The sequence below is a fragment of the Bufo bufo genome, chromosome 4, assembly GCF_905171765.1.
Source record: "Bufo bufo chromosome 4, aBufBuf1.1, whole genome shotgun sequence".
In the NCBI taxonomy this organism is placed as follows: domain Eukaryota; kingdom Metazoa; phylum Chordata; class Amphibia; order Anura; family Bufonidae; genus Bufo; species Bufo bufo.
Genome location: NC_053392.1, coordinates 232040164 through 232065456, shown reverse-complemented (window position 1 = coordinate 232065456; position 25293 = coordinate 232040164). Strand labels below are relative to the sequence as shown.

Genomic DNA, 25293 nt, shown 5'->3' with positions numbered 1-25293 from the left:
TAGCTCCCACAAAAAATGTAATAAAATGTGATCAAAAAGTCATACACAACCCAATGGTATCAATGAAAAGTACAGCGCATCCTCACACAGCTGTCATTTTTTTTCAAAGTTTTTGTTCAGTATTAAAGCACAACAAAAACGATACATGTGGGGTATTGTTGTAATGCTACTGATCCAGAGAATGAATGTAACAGGTCAGTTTTACTGCATACAGAATGCCGTAAAAACAAAACCCATAAAACTGTGGTGGAATGGTATTTTTTTAATTTTTTTTTATATTTTTTATAATTCCACTTTTCTTTTTTCCCTCACTACATTGTATAGAACTATAAATGGTGCCATTAGAAAGTACAACTTGTCCCTCAAAAAACATACGGCTATGTGGATTGAAAAATAATAAAGGTATGGCTTTGGAAAGGCTAGGAGTGAAAAACGAAAATGAAAGCATGGAAAATTTCCTGGTCATTAAGGGGTTAAGTCAGCCACTACGCTGTGGTGTGTTTTCTTTTTTGTGCCAGACTCGTTTTGTTTTCTGGGACGTAACTCATTCCATTTTGGTCATATTACCATAGGAAATTGATCTGGTTCCAGGGTCGATTAGTAAAAAGCTATCCTAAATACCATCAACCATATACTTTTTGAGATCCCATCAAATATTGGCCCCTAGAAGTCTGTGCGTTCAGAGTATATATGCCAGGAATGCAAAACGTAGTGTGCTCAAGCAGACCGAGAACGGTAGAGTGCACAGTATGGAAACGTTATATTAAACTTGTAAGATGGCAAGCCCAATAAAAAGCATGTGCGTTGGATTGTGCGGAAGGTAATGATTCTCCTTGAGGAGACAGAGGAACAGAGAAGGCTGTTTACTGGTACAGGTTTTTTCTGTCTTTATTATTCTCAACTCAGTGATTTTGAAGTATATCGCCATTATATAAAACAACAACAAAAAATGTAAAATTGACTTTTGTACTGTAATAGACCTTTGTCTCGATGCATTGTCTTGCGTACCTGGGGTTCATCAATATAGCTACATTTGGAGCTTTTTCTTCTTGCTTTCTGTTAACATTTGGCACTGTCTCCTGGCATTCGAATAGTTAACTAGGGTACTGTTGAGGGGTTTGGTTTCCTATGTGTGACTTGAGTGCTGTCTGTAAAACGAAATGTTCTGTAGTTGTCCACAGCAGTGGCCTCTAATGCCCGCGGGGACTACATGAATAGATTTGACCTCCTCTATGGACGTTCCATTGCTCTCTAAGATGCCTGATGTGCATGAGTCGGGTATGCTTTCAGAGCTGGCTTGTGTAAGATTGTAAACCATTAATATTTGGTTGTTCTCTCAGTGAACTTCTAGATGGTGAAATTGCTCAGGAAATTCAAGAAAAGCTGGTGATTGACGCAGAACGCAAGCGTTTGCAGGAGGAAAAGGATAAGGTAGGTGTGCTCCAGATTCTTAGAATTACGTTCTGTATTTCTTCAGTTGTCTGTGTAGGTGGGGAGTTCCAAGAAGGAAGAAGAGTAAATTACAAGTTAAGATTTTTTAGGATTTTTTAGGATGAAAGGTATATTGCCACCAAAAACATATGGCCTATCCACAGGATGGAGGTATAGCCCCTGTATTGCTGTGACGGCCTAGTTGCGGGTGCGCACTGAAGGGGTAGACTAGAAGGACTGTATGTTCTCTCTGTTCATATCTATGGAAACAGGCGAGCAAGGGTGCACGTTGGGGGTTGCAGTTTCACAGCAACTGGAGTGCGACCCCTGGCGTGAATGGTTAACCTTGTCAGGGTCATCATTAGGGTTTGAGGTTGTTTTACTTTAGTCCAGTGGTTAGAGGAAAGAGCAGGTTAAAATATCCCACAATGTGTCTGAAAACTGGTTGTTTGTGCTTGCGCCAGTTGTTTTTTTTTTTTTTTGTTAATTATCGCTTGTTAAAATAGCAGGTTTCTAAAAGTAGGTCTTTCCCAGAACTGCTTTCTCCAAAAATAAAACAGTAACAGGACTTTTTTTGCATTGCTTTCTTTTTACAGGATAGGTGAGCATTTGCAACACCAACATCTACTACTTTATATGTGTCACCCCAAATTGCTTCTTTGTCAAATAGTTTTATATAGGTAAAAATATCTGTAAAAGACCTGAGATGGCTGAATGAAGCCATAAATCTGTCCGGCTAGCTAGAAACGTACCTTCAAGTCATTCTTATTCTTTAGTGTCGCTGGCCATTAATAGGAAGCGTTTTCCTTTCTGCCATCCAGCAGTCCTTGTATTTTACTGCCACTTCCCTTCCTGGATTGTTTCCTTCTCTCCATCTCTTTTACCATAGTGGTTTTATTCACGGTCTGCAAGGGGGTTCCTGAAAATGGCGAGGCTTTAAAACATGAAATATATTCCGACAAGTCACAGAGGCTAGAACAGACATTAGTTGGTGGTCTGTGCCCTGTTGCCCCAGCCGGGCTCCTTCGAGTGCTATGCCTCTTCATATTCTGACTCTGAGATCTTCATATGTATAGTCAGAATCTCCTTTTATAAAGTCTGTAATGGGACTGTAAGGCCCCTTTCACACGAGCGTGTACGTGACGTGAACGCATTGCACCCGCACTGAATCCGGACCCATTCATTTCAATAGGGCTGTGTACTTGAGCGTTGTTTTTCACGCAGCACCTGTGCGTTGCGTGAAAATCGCAGCAGGTTCTATATTCTGCGTTTTAGAACCAAGTGCGGATGCGGTACGATTTTCACGCATGGTTGTTAGGAGATGATAGTAAATGGGGATGAGCAACCCCGGACCCCATTAAAGTCAATTCACTGTCTTATCTTCCCTTCTAACATGGTTATAAGTGAAAATAGTAGCATTCTCAATACAAAATGCTGACTAAAATGTCCATTGAGGGGTTAAAAAAATAAAATAAAATAAACTCCCCTCATCCACTTGATTGCGCAGCCAGCATAGTCTTCTTTCTTCTTCCTGCAGGACCTGCAAAAGGACATTTGATGACATCATTGCGCTCACCACGTGGTGAGCGCGGTGACATCAGCGCAGGTCCTGCTGAATGAAGATGGAAGGTCCTTCTATCTTCATTCAGCAGGACTTGCGCTGACGTCACCACGTGGTGAGCGCGATTGACTTAATCGAAGGTCCTTTTGCAGGTCCTGCAGGAAGAAGAAAGAAGACAATGCCGGCTGCGCAATCAAGTGGATGAGGGGAGTGTGTGTGTATATATGTGTGTGTATATATGTGTGTGTATATATGTGTGTGTATATATGTGTGTGTATATATGTGTGTGTATATATATATATATATATATCTCTTTTTAACCCCTCAATCCACATTTCTCGCCCAGTTTCCTTGGGGGACACAGAAGACCTTGGGTATAGCTCATCTCCCTAGGAGGCGTGACACTAAGTGAAAACTGTTAAGCCCCTCCTCCAGCAGCTATACCCTCAGCCTGGAGAGAGAGACTGCCAGTTTTTGCTTAGTGTCCAAGGAGGCAAGACACTCCCTGCTCTGCAGGGCTGTTTTCTCCTTGTTTAAATTTTGTTTAAATTTTAGATTTTTACTTTTTTCTTTTCTTTTTGTTCCAGACCATCAGGGACAACAGAGACGCACTAGACCGGGGTTGAGCTGCGCCAGTGCCGGTCACCCGCACTGCTGCCTCCCCCACGGAAGGCAAGGTGGACCAGGGCAGCCTAGCTCCCCTGCATTCTGCCAGCACAAGGATCGCCCGCACGCCAAGTCCCTCTTCCAGCGTCCTGCCACTACGGTGCCAGTAGCTGAAGGGGCGACTATGCTGGAACGGACCGAGGGTGAAGACGGCTATGGTGAGAGATTGGCTTCTCCATAGGCGGTATGATGCACTCTCATTGGATTCACTGCCGGCCTTGGGCATGCCTCCTTCCCTGGTGGCGGCATACATACACTCCCTCGGTCGGTGGTTGTTCTGTCGCCGGTACGTTGTTGGCCAGGTGCATGAACCCTATACATGGCGGGGTGCTTGCACTCTCTCTGGATCCGCTGCCGGCCATATGCATGACCCCTCTTCCGTGGGCGGTGTACGCACTCTCACTGGATTCGCTGCCGGCCATGGGCATGCCTCCTTCAGGTGACATACACACATTCTCACCGACTGCTCGCACTGTCCCTGGATGCGATGCTGACTATGTGCATGACACCCCCCCCCCCCCCCCCCCTTCCTTCTGGGCGGCATACTACACTCTCACCGGATACGTTGCTGGCCTTGAGCATGGCCTTCTAACATGGGTGGAACGCTTGCGCTCCTATTGGATACGGTGCTGGCCTTGTGCGTGACCACCCCTCATTCCATGGGCGGAATTTTGCACGCTCACGAGATTCAAGGCTGTCCTTGTATGTGCTGTGCTGGACTTGCTCATGTTCCCCCTTCATTGGTGAAGTAGTTACACTCTCACAAAATTTCGGTGTTGGGTGAATTGTTGCACACTCACTTAATGCTAGGATAGCCCTGTGCATGTCCCCCTTTTCACTAGGTGGACCTCCTGCGTTCCTGCTGGATACTGTGTGGCCATGTGCATGGCGCCCTTCTAGGCGAAGTATGGTATGCCCTACTTCTCTGACGTAGGTACGACCTTGGGCATCACCCCCTTTTTGGGGCGGGCCTTTGCACTCTTGCTGACTGCAGTTTGCCAGGTACATTTCCCCCCTTTTGGGGCGGTCAGTTTGCGTTCCATCGCATACCATACTAGTCTTGTGCATAACTCCTTTTCAGTTTGCACTTCCGTAGATACTGTGGCACTCTGTGGCTGGCCCTCTTCGCTGAGTGATATTTTTGCAGTGAGCGGACGTTCTTGTGCGTTGTTTGGGCCGTGTATGCCTTCTCATCTCATAGGTGGGTTGGCCTTCTCACTGCTTACGGGGCTACTCGTACGTATGCCTCCTTTCCTCCTGCAACATACTTTTTCTCTTGGGAGACGGTGTTCGCAGCAAGCCTTGCACTATTCTCTAAGGAGATCATTCTGTCCACCTGTGTAAGCCTAAGGTGTTGTCCAATAAACAACAAATGAATACCTTATATTTAAGTAGACGGGCTCTACTGCTCGCTACTGCACCAAGCTGGGTGGTACTCATTCATTTCGTTGACCCTTCCGCCCAGGGAGTGTTCGTGGTTCCTAGATACGTACCCATTCGTCCTCCCGCGGCATTGTTTCCCTGCGCTAGTGGTCACATGGTCGAGAGTGCTGTCTGCAGCGCCCTTCGCATTTTATGTTGGCTCTGGCGGGACTACGGTCCCCTCGCCTAATACTATTTCCTCCTCTTCGGGTGCAGTGTGGTATGATTCTTTCCGGTTGGCGCCCTCGGTGCTTCAGTCTGATCTGCTACCAGGTTCGGGCCACTCTTCTTGGGAAGGTTACCCAACTTCTCTTGGGTGCTCGCTTACCCAGGTCCGGAGGACCTCCACCTTGGGTTCTTCAGGGTATTCGCCTTCTGCGAGGCGGTGAACCGGGCGTCTCAGTGTAGCGGTGTTCTGCTTTTGAGCTGTCCTATGGCTTCTCTGTTGCCCACTCCCCCTTTCGGTTGGAGGGTGTTATGCCGGCCTCTGTCTCGACTGCCTTTTCTCGCCGGCTCTGTTTGGCTCCCACTCGGTACAGATCACTCCGATGTGGCTTCTGTTCCAGCCACGCTTCAGAGGCTGTTCCTTCACTGCCCTTCCCTCTGGGGAGAGCATGGTTGTTCAGGTGGATGTTTCTGGTGTTCCTTTTGAGTCCCCCTTGTCCACACTGGCTGTACTAGCTGTGTGCCTAGTTACCGGGTCTACCGCGTTCTGTCCTCCCGCTGGGTGCAGATTGCGTTTTTTCCATTCTAGGCAATGTTTCTGCTATGGATTTACCTTCTCGGTAACTTGGGAGGACTACCATTTGGTCAAGATTGTCTTTAGATCTCCCACACCGGGACTGTAGTCCGTCTTCCTGTGGTGGCTACATCGGCTTGGGCTTTAGCCTGTCTTGTCCTGGCATCTGGCGGTTGCTGGGCGGACCCTTCGGTTCCTGTCCGTTTGTCCTTCTGCTCCCCCACTCCGGGTGGATACGGGACAACTTTGCTCGGGGGCCGACAGGACCAGTTCTACCGACCGTTCTACCCGTGTTACTGGTCTGCGCCTGATCATTGGGTTTTCACCCGCTTGCCCAGGAGACTCTAGTGGGCTCGCTAGTGTTCGCTCCTGGCCGTGTTTCGTCCAGGATCTGTTGTAGGACTTAGGTTTTTACCTGGGGTTCTGTGGGAAGCTGGGCGTTCCCCCACTCTACCTTTCTCTCTCCATGGTTCTGTCTTTCTCCAGTTCGGCCTGGATCTGGGACTGGGACTCTGTCGCTTGAAGTATCAGTTGTCAGCGCTGTCCTTCCTCTTTCAGCGTTCCCCGGCCCTCTGGGCCTGTCTGGACCTTCTTCCGTGGAGCGGCTCTTGGGTTCCTTTGTACTGCCCTCCGGTACCGCCCTGGGAACTACATACTGGCCTCTTGGCGCTCCAATCTTTCACTTGGAGCCGTTACAGAAGTTCTCTCTACTCCTTCTGTCCTGTACGGTCGTGTTTCTGTAGCCATCGTGTCTGACGGGTGCCTGAGTGGCGAGCCTTCTGTCTTTCCCCAGGACAGGGCTGTTCTCCATTCCGTCTCTTCCTTCCTTCTGAAGGTGGTGTTTGTCTTTCATTTCATCGAGGCAGTCGTCCTCCCCTTCCCACCCCCGGGAACGGACACTTCACCGATTTGGACATTGTTTGGGCCTTGCAGTTTTTACTTGGAGATCTCCGACTCTTGTCGACGTTCGGTCTCTTGTGTTTCCAGGAGGTCCGCGCAAAGGGTTGACGGCCTCCAGCGTGGCTTTCCTCTGCTTTCTAAGAGTGGCTATTGCTGTGGTTGCCGCACCAAGGGCAGGGTTCTGCTTTTGGTGTCACCATTCATTTCACCAGAGCTGTCGGTTCCTCCTGGGTCAGAGGCATTAAGCTTCGGCCATGCATTTGTGCAAGGCGGTCACTGTCTTCCTTGCACACCTTACCGAGTTCTACAGGGTGCATACTCGGGCTTCGGCGTATGCTGCCCTGGGCCGCCTGGTCTGCAGGCGGCGGTTTCTTGATGCCTTCGGGTGCTTCGCCTTGGTGCTGTGGTCCCTCCCCTCTTGGACTGCTATTAAAAGTCCCAAGGTCTTCTGTGTCCCCCAAGGAAACTGGGCAAGAAAACGAGATTTTTGTATAACTTACCAGTAAAATATCTTTCTCGCTCTTTCCTTGGGGGACACAGCACCCACCCATTCTTTGTTCTTCTCTGCACGGTTTCAGAGTTTGTTTTACCAGTTGGGTAGTTGGCTTGTTGGTTCCACTTTTGGACTTTGCCTTTTCTCACTACTTGGACACGCAACTGGCAGTCTCTCTCTCCAGGCTGAGGGTATAGCTGCTGGAGGAGGGGCTTAACAGTTTTCACTTAGTGTCACGCCTCCTAGGGAGATGAGCTATACCCAAGGTCTTCTGTGTCCCCCAAGGAAAGAGCGAGAAAGAGATTTTACTGGTAAGTTATACAAAAATCTCGTTTTTAGTAAGCATTCTGTATTAAGAATGCTATTATTTTCCCTTATAACCATGTTAGAAGGGAAAATAATAAAATCAACAGAACACCTAACTCAAGAAGTCCTGGTTCGGGTCTGGTACCACATTCAGTTATCACACGCGTGCAAAACGCATTGCACTCGAGCGGAAAAAACTGAACAACGGAACGCAATTGCAGACAAAACTGACTGAAATTGCATGCCTAGTCGCAACGCATCCGGACAAAATCCGTGATGCCCGTGTGAAAGAGGCCTAAGGCACATCCTATTATGCCACAAATATTCTCAAGGGGTGAAGAGGTGTCCGGGATACTGAAACTACTAAGAACCAAATGTAGTTTTACTGTCGGTAATAGTAAAAGGACCCCACTACTCTCCTGCAAAAGGCTTCAGAAACCGGAGGAGAAAATCCATGTTTGCCCTCATGCACACGACCGTATGTATTTTGCAGTCCGCAAAACAATGATCCGAAAAAAAAAAAGTGTGACATCCATATTGCATTTTTTATTTTTTTTGTGGATCCATTGTAACAATGCCTGTCCTTTGTCCGCAAAATGGACAATAGGATGTGTTCTAATTTTTGGCGGAATGGACACGCGGATATTTGGAAACGGAATGCACACGGAGCAGTTTCAGTTTTTTTGCAGAGCCATTGAAATGAATGGTTCTGCATACGAACCTGTAAAAAAATGGAATGGAAACGGGGGGAAAAAAATATGTTTGTGTGAATGAGCTCTTTTCATGATGGTTTCCTTATTGGGGCGCTGTTTGTTTGAAGCATGTTCCCTAGCTGTTTTTGGGAACTATATGGCACTCTGGGCCCTGTTTAGCTATGTGTGGGCACAAGTTTGGTCTGCTGTATATGGAAACATGCTGTATACACCCATTATGTGAAAAGTGACATGTTTCTGGTGCTACTTCAAGGGGTTGTCACTTCAGCAAATGACATTTATCATGTAGAGAAAGTTAATACAAGACTATGTATTGTGATTGTCCATATTGCTTCCTTTGCTGGCTGGATTTATTTTTCTATCACATTACACATAGCTTATATCCAGGGGTTACGACCGCCCTACAATCCAGTATCGGTGGCAGTGTTTGCACACTATAGGAAAAAGCGCAGGCCTGTGCGCACTCCCACTGTGTCTTTTCCTGTAGTGTGCAAGAACACCCACTGCTGATGGATTACAGGGTGGTCGTAGCCCCTGGATATGAGCAGTGTATAATGTGATGAAAAAATGAATCCAGACGGCAAAGAAGGCAATATGGACAATCACAATACATTAGTAAGCGCCTTGTATTAACTTTCTCTACATGATAAATATCATTTACTGAAGTGAGACAACACAGCACAAATGACACTACTATGATAGTATACAGAACATTGCCCAATATATGGCATCAGGTTGGCAATATACCCTATATGGCACTGCTGGGAACTGGATGGTACTCCTCAAGTGTCTGTGGGCTATTTATATTGACATTGCATATTTCAGTACTTCCAGGGACTGTATGGCAGTAGTGTGTGTGTGTGTGTATATTTAGTACCAAAGGCGACCTATAATTAGCCGAAGACCTAGGACAATGTACCCCATTACATGTATTTGGGTTTTGTGATTGAACTCCCGTTTTGTGGTTGTTCACTGAAATATGGGGAGTATACAGCTAGTAGTAACCAACCTGAAATTCTTTATTTTAAGTGAAATCGCTCTTTGGCCAAGGCATGTATACTCCTTGGCATCGTTCCATATACGTGTGTCTGGGCAGTGTGCCAGACCCCTATAATTTAGTTACGATGCTGCCTTGCCATTAGAAAATGACTTTGTGACCTACTTGAAATGCACTCGCTAGTTCCTATTGAATGCAGAGAGCTAGATTCTTTGTCAGGTAGTCTTCAGCTGGCATCAGCAAACCATGACCAACCCAGTGCCCTGTTTTGAGCTTCAGTGGCCTGAGTTTAAAGGAAATATCTTAAATATTAGATTTTTAAGTATGTAAAGGAGAAAACAGGAGTGTATTAGCGTTAAAGGGAACCTGTCATCAGGATTTTGTGTATAGAGCTAAGGACATGGGCTGCTAGATGGCCGCTAGCACATCCGCAATACCCAGTCCCCACAGCTCTGTGTGCTTTTATTGTGTAAAAAGGACTCATCTCAGGTTCATTTACATATGTATTAACTCGATTTTTTTACACAATAAAAGCACACAGAGCTTTGGGGACTGGATATTGCGGATGTGCTAGCGGCCATCTAGCAGCCCATGTCCTCAGCTCTATACCCAAAATCCTGGTGACAGGTTCCCTTTAAATGTTCTAGACATTTTTGGGGCAGCCATATTGGACATGCACACGTCTTCCTGTGTTGTCACTATAGGCAGTATGGCAGGGTGTGTTTGCTTTATTGCGCTGCACTGAATGAAGGTGGGACAGTTTCTTATGTTTATTAGTTTCATACAAAAACATTTGCAACCTCACTCCGGTAGGAAGTGGGGGTAAAAAAACTGGAGTAGCATTTCTAGAGAAAAGTGTTAGGTTTAAAGCTGCACCAACCGTATCGAACAACGTACTACATGGGATTCCCTGATTAAAACTTCCCCCTATGTGACTATGCTGATCCTGCAATTGTGGTTTGTTTTACACACAATACCGCAGGTAAACTAAGCTAACCTGATACGTTTCCATGTGCAGGATATTGCTCGAATATTGCAAGAAAGAGAAGAAAAAAGGAGAAAGAAATATCCCCCACGGAGCCCAGAAGAACATTATCAGCCTGACCATGAAGGTACAGTTTTTTTTTTTTTTTTTTTGTTATCCTTAAAAATACTCAAAACAAAAAAATTATAAATTTTTAGCCACTTGTCTTTAAACACAAAATGACCATACAGCAGCGCATAGGGTACTTTCACACTAGCGTTTTTGTTTTCTGGTATTGAGTTCCGTCACAGGAGCTCAATACTGGAAAAGAACTGATCAGTTTTATCCTAATACATTCTGAATGGAGAGCAGTCCGTTCAGTCTGCATCAGTTCAGTCCCTCTTACGTTTTTTGGATGGAGAAAATACTGCAGCATGCTGGAGTTTTCTCTCCGGCCAAAAATACTGAACACTTGCCGGAATTCTGGATCCGACATTAATTTACATTGAAGTGTATTAGTGCCGGATCCGGCATTAAGTGTTAAGGCAAAACGGATCTGGCTTTCCGGTCTGCGCATGCGCAGACCTTTAAAAGTGCAAAAGAAATTCATACCGGATCAGTTTTTCCGGATGACACCTGAAAGACGGATCCGGTATTTCAATGCATTTGTCAGACGGATCCGCATCCGGATCCGTCTGACAAATGTCATCCGTTTGCGTCCGGATTGACGGAACTGCCTGCCGGAATACTCTACCGCAAGTGTGAAAGTACCCTTAGGCTTAAAAAGATGTGATAAGCATAGGTGATAAGTGTCTGATCTCTGTGGATCCCCTCCACTGGGACCCCATAAATTATGAGTGGTCGCTTGTATCCCCCTTCCCTCCTCAGTGCAACCCCACAGGATGACATCCATTCATTGTCTGTGGGGCTACCAAAGTGAAGGTTAGCACAGTGTTGGTTTTTCTTAACCCTTAGACGTGAATGGAGTACCAGTGCCCATGCTTGGCTGTTGCTCCTTCTCACTGCAGGGGCATGTACCTAGGAGGAAAGAGAGCGAGAGGACCAGTAGTGGAACGGCCAGCCATCAGACATTTACCAATTATATTATAGAATTTAATAATGAAAAGAACTCCTATCCTCTCCTGACATGTCTGTTTTACTGACTTCTTACTTTACCAATGTTACCAGTTGGGGGGTGTCCTTCCACATTTTGATACTGGAAGCACTGATTGGAGAATGTCAATCTGTGCAGGGAAACACCCCAACCCAATTGGTAATACCCAGCCTGCTAGTAATTCATTCATATCTTCTAGCAGTAATAATAAAGGAATGGCACATCATACAGTCATAGGAATAGATGCTGCAGTACTATTATTGTAAGGGAATGCAAGTCGTTACTAAAGCAGACATGTCGGGGAAGGTGACGTATCCCCTTTAAATCAGGGTTTACCAGTCAGAGTATTGTGTAATTGTCATTGTGGGAATTGCACCCCATATTTTAGAAGAATGTATATGATTCTTTTAAACCATATGATGTTCACAGTTGATTTTCAGGCAAGGGAGTCTCAATTCTTAAATTGATTGCACACATTCAGAACATCATTTTTATTTATTTTTCATTTTTTTATTAATATTTGTATCCGAAAAACCAAACTTCCACTGCTACAAACAGAGCTCCAAATCTCTGGACATAGATAAAAGATACCGCTGTATCTGTTCTCGGGAACTGGAGCTCTGCATCAGAAAAGTGGAACTGCAACTGCTCGAATTAGTAGGAAATGAATCAGCAGAGAATGTCGAATCTGAAATGAAAATGTTAAAAGCTGGAAATTCCCACCAAGCTGTAAATACTGCGTTATGTACCTGACTTTGAGATATGGCTGCAGTGCTAACCTCATGGGGAGTTTTCAGCCTATGAATATATCCACACCAACAAACCTGCTACAGATGCAGGTCTAATGCCGACTGTTTACTAGGACATATTTACTAAGCTGAGTGTCAAGAAAACTGGCCTGCATGCCTTTCACCATATTTATGCTCTATGCCAGATCAAAAGTTTTACCAGAACTCAGTTGGCACTGGTGCCTAGCAGCGCTGGGATCCTAGGTTCCATTCTGACCAAGGACAACATCTTCTTGGAGTGTCGATGTTCTCCCTGTGTTTGCGTGTGTTTTCTCCAGGTAATCTGGTTTCCTCCCACACTCCAAAAACATACTGATCGTGAATATAGATTGTGAGCCCCATTGTGGACAAAGTTTGCTAATGTCTGTAAAGAGCTGCAAAATATGTCGGTACTATATAAGTGAGTAAATGGTTAGTGACACATACTTTTTTTTTTTTTTCTAATCAGTTTTTATTTTCTGATTTGATTTTTTTTCTTTCTTATTCTGTCTCCTGAACATGGTTATGGGGCTACTATCTTGCCTACGCTGTTCCTAACAGCATTTACAATATGCTTTACAGCAGCCACCATGAGCCATATATTCATTGGACAGGAGATGACTCATTGACTCTATAGCAGAGTTTTCAGGGCATGCTCATAGGTCATTTTACAAGCAAGGAGTAGATAAGTTTCGACAATCATCCATTGTGAATGGTAGATCCTGTATTAATAGGCGATTCATGTCATTCTAATCCTGCCTGTAATGATGAGCAGATAACTGCAGAGCGTGATCTCTACAGACTAAGAAGTGGTGCCTGTTATTAGGCTCAGTGGCCAGTGTGAAAACTGCAGCATTTTTAACATAGATATTGACATGGAAAATTATAGGTAAAATGACCCAAATTTTTTTACAAATATGTTTAACATCAAAATATGATTTAAACAATAGGTCATTTTCTAATTACACATTAGAAAACTGTGTAACAACCAATATCGGGCAGCTGCTGCCAAGGCCAATAAGATGATGGGTAGCATCAAAAGGGGCATAGATGCCCGTGATGAGAACATAGTCCTACCACTTTACAAATCACTAGTCAGACCACACATGGAGTACTGTGTACAGTTCTGGGCTCCTGTGAACAAGGCAGACATAGCAGAGCTAGAGAAGGTCCAGAGGAGGGCAACTAAAGTAATAACTGGAATGGGGCAACTACAGTACCCTGAAATATTATCAACATTAGGGTTATTTACTTTAGAAAACAAACAACTGAGGGGAGATCTAATAACTATGTATAAATATATCAGGGGTCAGTACAGAGATCTCTCCCATCATCTATTTATACCCTGTGACTGTGACGAGGGGACATCCTCTGTGTCTGGAGGAAAGAAGGTTTGTACACAAACATAGAAAAGGATTCTTTACGGTAAGAGCAGTGAGACTATGGAACTCTCTGCCTGAGGAGGTGGTGATGGTGAGTACAATAAAGGAATTCAAGAGGGGCCTGGATGTATTTCTGGAGTGTAATAATATTACAGGTTATTGTTACTAGAGAGGGGTTGCTGATCCAGGGAGTTATTCTGATTGGAGTCAGGATGGATTTTCCCCCCTAAAATAAGGAAAATTGGCTTCTACCTCATAAGGTGTTTTTTTTTGTTTTTTTTGCCTTCCTCTGGATCAACTTTGTAGGATAACAGGCTGAACTGGATGGACAGATGTCTTTTTTTCAGTCTTACAAACTGTGTTGCATGCAGGCTTTGTTGTATGCTTCAGTTTATGAAGAAATTTTACTTCTTTTTTCAACTTACATTTGTCACGGCTGTGTCATGGTCTGGTAGTAGTGGACCGTGACACTTGAGCCGTGCATGCTTGTTGCTGATGGCAACGTTTAGTTTTTAGCATGTTTACACACTTCCCCTTTAAGGTTGTTGTCCCTTCCCATTTTGGTGGGTATGGGGTTAAAGTGTGAGCAAGGAGTAGCTGGGAATGGTCTCTTATATAGTACTTGGGCTTGGAGCCTGAGGTTCCCGGAGGGGTAACCACTAGTCAGTAGCAGTTGTTGTTTCATCCAGTTGTGGCAGGTAAGTGCTGTTGTTCCAGTGTGTGTTGTTTGGCAGGTAAGCACCCAGCGCGATCTGGTGTACTCTCCTGTCTGTCCCTTTCCTTGTTGCTAGGCCTGCTGGAGACTCCGGTTCATCCGTGTCATGGATGAACAGGTCGTCTCCTAGCCCTGACCTTATTACCAGGGATCTCTAGGGTTAATAGGGTCCGAGGTTCCGGGTATGAGCCCTCTCACCATTAGGGTTCGCTCATACAGTTAGGAGGATAGGGCTAGGATTTAGGGATGTGTTAGAAGGTGACATGCTCCCTTTATTCCTGTTTCCAGGCCTAGTGAGAGATCCCGTTTGCTCCTCATTGTGCGGTGGGGTTTTTCCCCCACTCCCCACCGTGACAACTGAAAGAAGTTTATCCCTTTGGTAAATAGCAATTTTGTGAATTTATATATAGAGTTCGGGGGGGAAGGGGGGGGGGCACTCTGCCTTCTGGCAATATATGGACACGCTTTTAGTAAACCAAACTCGTGCTAGTGGCGCTTATCCATAAGTTCACATAAAAATACATATATCATGAAATATAAAATAGTCTAGTAAGCGCTTCGATGAAAACAGAACAAAAAATATATAATTTAAGATTAGAGTATAGATAAATAAATTTAAAAAAGGGGGATAAATAGTGTATAAGTAATATATGAGCTGATCGCTTTTTTTAGGCCAGTAGTATAGTGATCAGGTAATATCTTCACAGTCTATTACCAACTGCTGGTTGAGGGACAACGTTCTTTGTAGCACACATAATGTGTTAGTTCATTACTACCGTGGAACCCTTTATAAGGTTTAATAAATCCACCTTGGAGGCAGTTATATCACAAGTTTTTTTTTATTGTCACATTTGTATACAGATATTAGATGGTATTATTGTAAGCATGCTCTTGCAAGAGAATTATTATACGATGTCCATGTAGTGATCGCAGTATTTTTGCAGTGTGCTTAGGCTACTTTCACACTTGCGGCAGGACGGATCCGACAGGCTGTTCACCATGTCGGATCCGTCCTTCCGCTATTTCGCCGGACCGCCGCTCCGTCCCCATTGACTATAATGGGGACGGGGGCGGAGCTCTGGCGCAGCACGGCGGTGCACGGCGAAAGCCGCCGCACTAAAAAGTCGGACATGCAGGACGAAATAGTGGAAGGACGGATCCGACATGGTGAACAGCCTGTCGGATCCGTCCTGCCGCAAGTGTGAAAGTACCCTTAGTCAAAACTCTGTATTATATTGTTCGATATACAGGTATACAGGTATGTATTGTGGTATAGGGTACTTTACCAGTCCTGTGGGATCGATGTACCCTCGAATTCCGTAACTGCTGTTGCCGCTTGTTGGCTCTTGCCCGCTTGCCTCTTTACCGTGTCCCGCGTGGCGTCTTGCGTGATTTAAACCTCCCACGTGGTGTCCCACGTGATATGGGTAGGATTGTTTCTCCTGGGTCCTGATGTCCGGGCTTCAAGTGCGCTTTTCTATATGGCAAGCAGTGTAGATGATTGGAAATTGAAGAGAAAAACGGAGGAACAAATTATCTGTATTTAAGCAGAGTTTGGTGATCTTGTAGTATTCACTGCTATTCCCCAAACGTGTTTCGGAACCAAGAATGCTCCTTCTTCAGTGGTTAGCAGTGATTAATCCAGAGGTTCCTTATATACGCCATAAATGCCTCCAGGGCCTGTTAATGAGGAGAAGGATATCTCCAAAGTGTGGCCTGGGTCATATGTCCACAATATGGGGCACCTTTTCAAATTCTTATAGTGACATATACAGTATATATTCTCCAATTAGCGTTAGTCTAAACAAAACATTGCCATATTAACATAAAAAAATTGAAAATTCAATTAATGACGTGATAAAATATCCAGCAAATGTTAGCTGCTCCATTAGATATATACTCACATACACTAGACAAAAATGGTGTGTAAGGGACAAAAAACGCATGTGTGTAGATAAAAAGCGCATGTGCGGTTTCTATGCATTTTCTGTGTATTTATCAATAAATCACTTCTTTTGGGTCTAAATGTACCCTCTTATAGGTGTAATTCAGAAAATTGTATCTACAGATGCGTATATTTCTGTGTTTGTTCTTCCTTTTCTTTTTCAGAATTTCCTGGTGTCTCCATGTTTTTCATTTGTGTCATGGTGTGAACTGGGAGGTGAGGCAGGACCTCAATTTGTAGGTCAGTGGTGGCGAACCTGTGGCACGGGTGCCAGAAGCGGCACTCAGAGCCCTTTCTGTGGGCACCCGCACCCTGGAAAAAGACTATGGTATACCAATATACCTTAGACCAGGCATCCTCAAAATGCGGCCCTCCAGCTGTTGTAAAACTACAACTCCCACAATGCCCTGCTGTAGGCCGATACCTGTAGGCTATTCCGGCATGCTGGGAATTGTAGTTTTGCAATAGCTGGAGGGCCGCAGTTTGAGGATGCCTGCTTTAGACTTTTCCTGCCATTCAACAGCGCAGGGCGCACTATGAACAGCACAGGCAGCGCAATGAATGTAGGCAGGCTATTATAGCTAAATGATAAAGTACACGGAAGATACAATATATTGGACTGTAGGATTCAGGTTAAATTGCCGTGTTGGCACTTTGCGATTAATATGTGGGTTTTGGGTTGCAGTTTGGGCACTCGATCTCTAAAAGGTTCGCCATCACTGGTGTAGGCTATGAATGAAGAGAGCACTTCTGTATATAGACTAAGGGATGAGAAGACTAGAATGTATACAGGGCTCCAGATGGCGACCAAAAGGGTCGCCAATGCGCCTTAAAATTTGCAGATGGCGACAAGACTTTTTAGTCTTGTCGCCATTTGCGACTGTACCGCCGCGATCCTGCGCAGCCTAAGTTCTCTTCAGTAGCACACTGGAGAAGGAAGGAGTCCCTCCCTCTCCACTGTGACGCGGCCGCCACTACCACCAATGGGGAGATAGCAGGGAGGAGCTGTCGCCACTGCGCCACCAATGAATGTAAAACATAAGTATAGGCAGCGGTATCACAGACCCGGCCTCAATAACAGGGCATGCGATCCGCGGCCATTAACCCCTCAGGTGCCCCAGATCGCATGCCCTGTTATTGAGGCCGGGTGCTGGGTCTGTGATACCGCTGCAGACAATTGTAGGACCTTTCCTGGGTCCAAATAATATGAACTAAGTAGCAGGCTACATAGAGCGGCGCCCAGGGATCTAAGTGCACTTACTATTATTCCTGGGCGCCGCTCCGTTCACCCGCTGTGGCCCCCGGTATTTTCAGCATTCAGAGGAAGGAGGAGGAGACGCCAGTGTCTCTCCGTCTCCATGACAGCAGCGCTGTCCAATCACAGCACAGAACTCAGAGCCAGGGAGAAAAAAAAACCTCCCTGGCTCTGTGCTGTGATTGGACAGCGCTGCTGTCATGGAGAAGGAGAGACACTGACGTCTCCTCCTCCTTCCTCTGAATGCTGAAAATACCGGGGGCCACAGCGGACGAACGGAGCGGCGCCCAGGAATAATAGTAAGTGCACTTAGATCCCTGGGCGCCGCTCTATGCAGCCTGCTGATAAGTTCATATTCTTTGGACCCACGAAAGGTCCTCTTTAAACATTCATTGGTGGTGCAGTGCGCTCTCCCAAAGCCTCCCCCCCCCCCCCCCCCCCATTATCACTGGCCACAAGTCGTCGTGTCCCCCCCCATTGTTATATGGTGGCCACAGGGTCCCATCCCGTCCATTGGTGGCAGGGGCAGATTACACTGCTGGGGCTCAGATCGTTACCATGGCAGCCAGGACACTATTAAAGCCCTGGCTGCCATAGTCGCCTCCCTGCTGCTGTGTGCACAGAGCACAGGGCAGCAGGGAGAGTGTGAGGTCCTGTTCACCCTGATAGATCTCTATCAGGGTGAATAGGACAAGGGATGAAAAGATCCAGGTTCTAGTCCCTAAGGGAAGAAATGGTTATTGGTCAGAATAAAACTTAACGTTTAATTAGAATATTTAGAAAAATAGGTCCCAAGATAAGAGATATAAACAATTTATATAAATATACAGTCGGAGCACCACGGCGGTATGCCAAACAGATGTAGATAGTGCCAAAACCAATTATACACCAATGTAAGATGCTCGGCGGCACCAAGATAATAACCGGTTGGTCCTACCGCTCAGATGGGGTTACATGGCTACATCAGCCCATGCGTCTCAGTGAGCTGTTAGGAGAGGGCTCTATATCCTGACTCCCCTTTCCCTTCATAGCTAATTTGCCTACTTAGATCTATATCCGGATCGTAGTGTATTTTGTCTCTGTGCAGAGCGCACCTCTGACATTGTCAGTGCACCCTGCACAGGTTCAGCCCAAGCTCCCGTGTTTCCCCTGATGAGCTTGTTACTCATCTCTCCCAGCGAAACATGCATGTAGGGACCAGGTAAGCAAGGGCTTTCTAGGGCGCACAATTCCAGGGTGAGGTTCCTGCAGGTGACTGGTGGCGGGTCACCGTCATCCGGTCACATAGGCCAGTTTAGGGTTCTAGGGTATTTCTAGGGCCAGCCAGTTCTGCAAACCACCCTGTGTTACGCAATTGCCGTCAGCAACGGTGTGCATATCCATTAACACCGGCCGGAAAATTGCTGATCCTGGAACACCCCATCTGAGCGGTAGGACCAACCGGTTATTATCTTGGTGCCGCCGAGCATCTTACATTGGTGTATAATTGGTTTTGGCACTATCTACATCTGTTTGGCATACCGCCGTGGTGCTCCGACTGTATATTTATATAAATTGTTGTTATCTCTTATCTTGGGACCTATTTTTCTAAATATTCTAATTAAACGTTAAGTTTTATTCTGACCACTTACTACATAATTTTTCTGTTTTGACTCGGGTGGTCACCCCCATTATCTAAATTGCTATTTTGAAGAAATGGTTATTAAATAAAAAGTAAAAAAAAAAAAAAGAAACACCAAAATACTAAAAGTTTTTAAATTGCCCCCTTCCCAGTATTACATATAAAATTTACAAACAATAAAGAATAAACTTATTACATATCGCCACGTCCCAAAAAGTGTGAGCTATTAAAATATAAAAAAATATTTCCGCTCGGTGAAGGCCGTAACAGAAAAAGAAACTCTAAACCACGCAATTCGCCATTTTTAGTCACCTTGTCCCCCAGAAAATGTCCCTGGATGTGAGAGGTATGTGGTGCTGTTTTCTCCTATATGTAGTGCACCTGCGTCTCATCTTCTCAAAGTCCTTTTTTAAAAATTATATGCATTTTAAATTTGGCGACTAAAAAACTGAATTTGGTGACTAAATTTTCTAGTTTAGGAGCCAATGGCTCCTGGTCATTTTTTTTTTTTTTTTTTGTCTGGCGCACTGTATAGGCTGGGGGATGAGACAGATTCAATGTAGTGTGGAGGTGGAGATCAAGGTGCTAGTAAACAGCCGGACCTCCATGTCCCATCCCAGACAGCCCCCACCCCATAATTATAGAAAACCGAATAATTCTATTTCCGCATTAAGGCCTGCTGGTATCAATGTGTTTAAATTGAAAATTCTCTTTGATTCCCTTCTGGACATGTTCGCAATGTCGTTACCCCCCACCCCTTCCTGGGTCTTTAAATTTTTTCTAGGGATATGAATCGAAGTGTGGAGGGGTCACAGTTATGGAAATCTTTTGTAGCGTTTTGAAACGGAGTGTAACTCTTAACATTTCTTGATATTAGCTAAATGTTCTGCTATTCTCTTAAGTGGGCGTTTCGTCCTACCCACATATTGTTTATGACACGGACACTGTAGTAAGCATACGACATCAGAAGAATCACACGTCAGACCTTCCTTTATCTCTAAATGAAATGTATTTTGTGTGGATGATACTTTTATGGTTTTCTTTGGGATTGTTGTAATCTTACAATTTTGGCATCGTCCACATTTGTAGAATCCCTTAAATTGGATTTACCTGTGTTTATTTTATTTTTAACTGACGGAGCAACTCTCAGGCCCAAATTCTGGACTTTAGTATTTGATATTTGAGGAGTATCAGTTCATAGTGGTCCTATAATTTTATCAGTTCGTAAGTGGTACCAATGTTTCTTGATGATTCTCTCTACTGCTTTAGGGTCCATTCACACGTCCGCAATTTCGTTCTGCATTTTGCGGAATGGAATTGCGGACCCATTCATTCCTATGGGGCAGCACGATGTGCTGCCCGGACACTGAATTGCGGACCAGCACTTCCGGGTCCGCAATTCCGTTCCCGAAAAAAATAGAACATGTCATATTCTTGTCCGCAATTGCGGACAAGAATAGGCATATTCTATAGTGCCGGCAATGTGCGGTCCGCAAAATGCGTAACGCACATTGCCGCTGTCCGTCTTTTGTGGATCCGCAAAATGCGTTGCGGACGTGTGAATGGAGCCTTATACTGAGAATGGATTCTGGATACTCTAGATGTCAATTCTTTGTATACAATAATAGAACACACACAAGGGTTAGAAGCTCTTCAAAAACAACTAACTTCGAACAAAAGTTTGCAAGAAGAACAGATCTCCTTCCTACTGGAAGGAGTTAAATACATACTGACTCACAATTACTCTGTGTATAAATCAGAATACTATGTACAACAAAAGGGGACAGCCATGGGCACAAGATTTGCCCCCAGTTATGCCAACCTGTTCATGGCTCAATGAGAGGCTGATATGATCGAGACGAAACTGGAGACAAGTCTGGTGCTATGACGTCGCTATATAGATGATGTCATATTCATCTGGCGGGACACAGAAGAACAGTTAAATACCTTTTCTAGAAGATATTAATGAAAGAAACCTTAAATTCACATCTAATAGTAGGACGAACATAGAATTCTTGGATTTGACCATCAGGGTGAATGAACAAAAACTAATGTGTAGTACATACATCAAACCAGTGATGATGAATAGTTTTATTCTTTACACTAGTTGCCACCTTTCCAGATGGCTTTTAAATATCCCAACAAGTCAGTTCAGAAGACTAAAACGCACACACTACATTGAATCTGTCTCATCCCCCAGCCTATACATTCTAGTCTTCTCATCCCTTAGTCTATATATGGAAGTGCTCTCTTCATTCATAGCCTACACATTGAGGTCCTGCCTCACCTCCCAGTTCACACCGTGACACAAATAAACATGGAGACACCAGGAAATTCTGAAAAAGAAAAGGAAGAACAAACACACAGAAATATACGCATCTATAGATACAATTTTCTGAATTACATATATAAGAGGGTACATTTAGACCCAAAAGAAGTAATTTATTGATAATACACAGAAAATGCATAGAAACCGCATATGCGCATTTTATCTACACACATGCGTTTTTTTTGTCCCTTACACACCATTTTTGTCTAGTGTATGTGAGTATATATCTAATGGAGCAGCTAACATTTGCTGGATATTTTATCACGTCATTAATTGAATTTTCCATTTTTTTATGTTAATATGGCAATGTTTTGTGATTTATAGTAATCCTACGGCTTAAAGATACATTGGGTAAACTACCTCACTAAGACTAACGCTAATTGGAGAATATATACTGTATATGTCACTATAAGAATTTGAAAAGGTGCCCCATATTGTGGACATATGACCCAGGCCACACTTTGGAGATATCCTTCTCCTCATTAACAGGCCCTGGAGGCATTTATGGCGTATATAAGGAACCTCTGGATTAATCACTGCTAACCACTGAAGAAGGAGCATTCTTGGTTCCGAAACACGTTTGGGGAATAGCAGTGAATACTACAAGATCACCAAACTCTGCTTAAATACAGATAATTTGTTCCTCCGTTTTTCTCCAATTTCCAATCATCTACACTGCTTGCCATATAGAAAAGCGCACTTGAAGCCCAGACCTCAGAACCCAGGAGAAACAAACCTACCCATATCACGTGGGACGCCACATGGGAGGTTTAAATCACGCAAGACGCCACGCGGGACACGGTAAAGAGGCAAGAGCAGTTACGGAATTCGAGGGTACATCGATCCCACAGGACTGGTAAAGTACCCTATACCACAATACATACCTGTATATCGAACAATATAATACAGAGTTTTGACTAAGCACACTGCAAAAATACTGCGATCACTACATGGACATCGTATAATAATTCTCTTTAATATATATATATAATCTAAATTCTGTTGAACACATACATTCTGCTTTAGTGAGGCCACAGTGCTCGCCCCATCCTTTATGTATGGTTACTTGCAGCACTTGTATTTATTTCCTGTTCAGATGTCCTGTGGTTTTTCTTGTTTGCTGTGGCCTTTTTATCTCATGTCGGTCCACTGTTTTTGACACATGGCGCCGCTTGTAATATACTTTTCATAGAATTTTATATACTCTGCATTTTTCGAACATGCAAGATTCTATATTGAATTCAGACCGTTGAGCATTTTTTTTGGCTTTCTTAGATAATCCTGTACAAGTTATTTTTTTTATTTTTGTATACATTAACCACTTGCCGCCGCGCTAACGCCGAAAGGCGTCATTGCGGCGGCTCCCCCAGGCTACGCTAACGCCGATTGGGTATATGTAAAATGACACCCCAAAACACATTGCCCAACTTCTCCTGAATACGGAGATACCACATGTGTGACACTTTTTTGCAGCCTAGGTGGGAAAAGGGGCCCATATTCCAAAGAGCACCTTTAGGATTTCACAGGTCATTTACCTACTTACCACACATTAGGGCCCCTGGAAAATGCCAGGGCAGTATAACTACCCCACAAGTGACCCCATTTTGGAAAGAAGACACCCCAAGGTATTCCGTGAGGGGCATGGCGAGTTCCTAGAATTTTTTATTTTTTGTCACAAGTTAGTGGAAAATGATTTTTTTTTTTTCTTCTTACAAAGTCTCATATTCCACTAACTTGTGACAAAAAATAAAAACTTCCATGAACTCACTATGCCCATCAGCGAATACCTTGGGGTGTCTTCTTTCCAAAATGGGGTCACTTGTGGGGTGGTTAGACTGCCCTGGCATTCTAGGGGCCCAAATGTGTGGTAAGGAGTTTGAAATCAAATTCTGTAAAAAATGACCAGTGAAATCCGAAAGGTGCCCTTTGGAATATGGGCCCCTTTGCCCACCTAGGCTGCAAAAAAGTGTCACACATCTGGTATCTCCGTATTCAGGAGAAGTTGGGGAATGTGTTTTGGGGTGTCATTTTACATATACCCATGCTGGGTGAGAGAAATATCTTGGCAAAAGACAACTTTTACCATTTTTTTATACAAAGTTGTCTTTTGCCAAGATATTTCTCTCACCCAGCATGGGTATATGTAAAATGACACCCCAAAACACATTCCCCAACTTCTTCTGAATACGGAGATACCACATGTGTGACACTTTTTTGCACCCTAGGTGGGCAAAGGGGCCCATATTCCAAAGAGCACCTTTCGGATTTCACTGGTCATTTTTTACAGAATTTGATTTCAAACTCCTTACCACACATTTGGGCCCCTAGAATGCCAGGGCAGTATAACTACCCCACAAGTGACCCCATTTTGGAAAGAAGACATCCCAAGGTATTCGCTGATGGGCATAGTGAGTTCATGGAAATTTTTATTTTTTGTCACAAGTTAGTGGAATATGAGACTTTGTAAGAAAAAAAAAAAAATTAAAAAAAAATAATCATTTTCCGCTAACTTGTGACAAAAAATAAAAAGTTCTATGAACTCACTATGCCCATCAACGAATACCTTAGGGTGTCTACTTTCCGAAATGGGGTCATTTGTGGGGTGTTTGTACTGTCTGGCCATTGTAGAACCTCAGGAAACATGACAGGTGCTCAGAAAGTCAGAGCTCCTTCAAAAAGCGGAAATTCACATTTTTGTACCACAGTTTGTAAACGCTATAACTTTTACCCAAACCATTTTTTTTTTTTTTTTTTTATCAAAGACATGTAGAACAATAAATTTAGAGCAAAATTTATATATGGATGTCGTTTTTTTTGCAAAATTTTACAACTGAAAGTGAAAAATGTCTTTTTTTTTTGCAAAAAAATCGTTAAATTTCGATTAATAACAAAAAAAGTAAAAATGTCAGCAGCAATGAAATACCACCAAATGAAAGCTCTATTAGTGAGAAGAAAAGGAGGTAAAATTCATTTGGGTGGTAAGTTGCATGACCGAGCAATAAACCGCTAAAGTTGTGGAGTGCCGATTTGTAAAAAAGGGCCTGGTCTTTAGGGGGGTATAAACCTGTGGTTAACCACCTCAGCCCCCCTAGATTAAACCCCCTTAATGACCAGGCCACTTTTTACAATTCTGCACTACACTACTTTCACCGTTTATTGCTCGGTCATACAACTTACCACCCAAATGAATTTTACCTCCTTTTCTTCTCACTAATAGAGCTTTCATTTAGTGGTATTTCATTGCTGCTGACATTTTTACTTTTTTTGTTATTAATCGAAATTGCCCGAAATTTTTGCAATAAAATGACATTTTTTACTTTCAGTTGTAAAATTTTTCAAACAAAACTACATTTCTATATAAATTTTTCTCAAAATTTATTCTACATGTCTTTGATAAAAAAAAATGCAATAAGTGTATATTTATTGGTTTGCGCAAAAGTTATAGCGTTTACAAACTATGGTACAAAAATGTGAATTTCCGCTTTTTGAAGCAGCTCTGACTTTCTGAGCACCTGTCATGTTTCCTGAGGTTCTACAATGGCGAGACAGTACAAACACCCCACAAATGAACCCATTTCGGAAAGTAGACATCCTAAGGTATTCGCTGATGGGCATAGTGAGTTCATGGAAGTTTTTATTTTTTGTCACAAGTTAGCAGAAAATGTTTTTTTTTTTTTTTTTTTTTTTTTTTTTTTCTTATTAACTCTCATATTCCACTAACTTGTGACAAAAAATAAAATTTTACATGAACTCACCATACCCCTCAAGGAATACCTTGGGGTGTCTTCTTTCCAAAATGGGGTCACTTGTGGGGTATTTATACTGCCCTGGCATTTTAGGGGACCTAAAGCATTAGAAGTAGTTTTGAATCCAAATGCGTAAAAAATGCCCTGTGAAATCGTAAAGATCCTCTTTGGAATTTGGGCCCCTTTGCGCACCTAGGCTGCAAAAAAGTGTCACACATGTGGTATCG

At 43.9% G+C, this 25293-nt stretch overlaps 1 protein-coding gene across 2 annotated transcripts in view; it reads left to right on the top strand.

Moving 5' to 3' along the window:
* CCDC50 (coiled-coil domain containing 50) overlaps positions 1–25293 on the top strand; it is a 73399-nt gene that overhangs the window by 24802 nt on the left and 23304 nt on the right. For both annotated transcript variants that reach the window (XM_040428367.1, XM_040428366.1), the window contains exons 4-5: positions 1341–1431; positions 10247–10340. In XM_040428367.1, coding sequence (XP_040284301.1) covers positions 1341–1431; positions 10247–10340 — 185 coding nt within the window. The remainder of the gene's footprint in view (positions 1–1340; positions 1432–10246; positions 10341–25293) is intronic.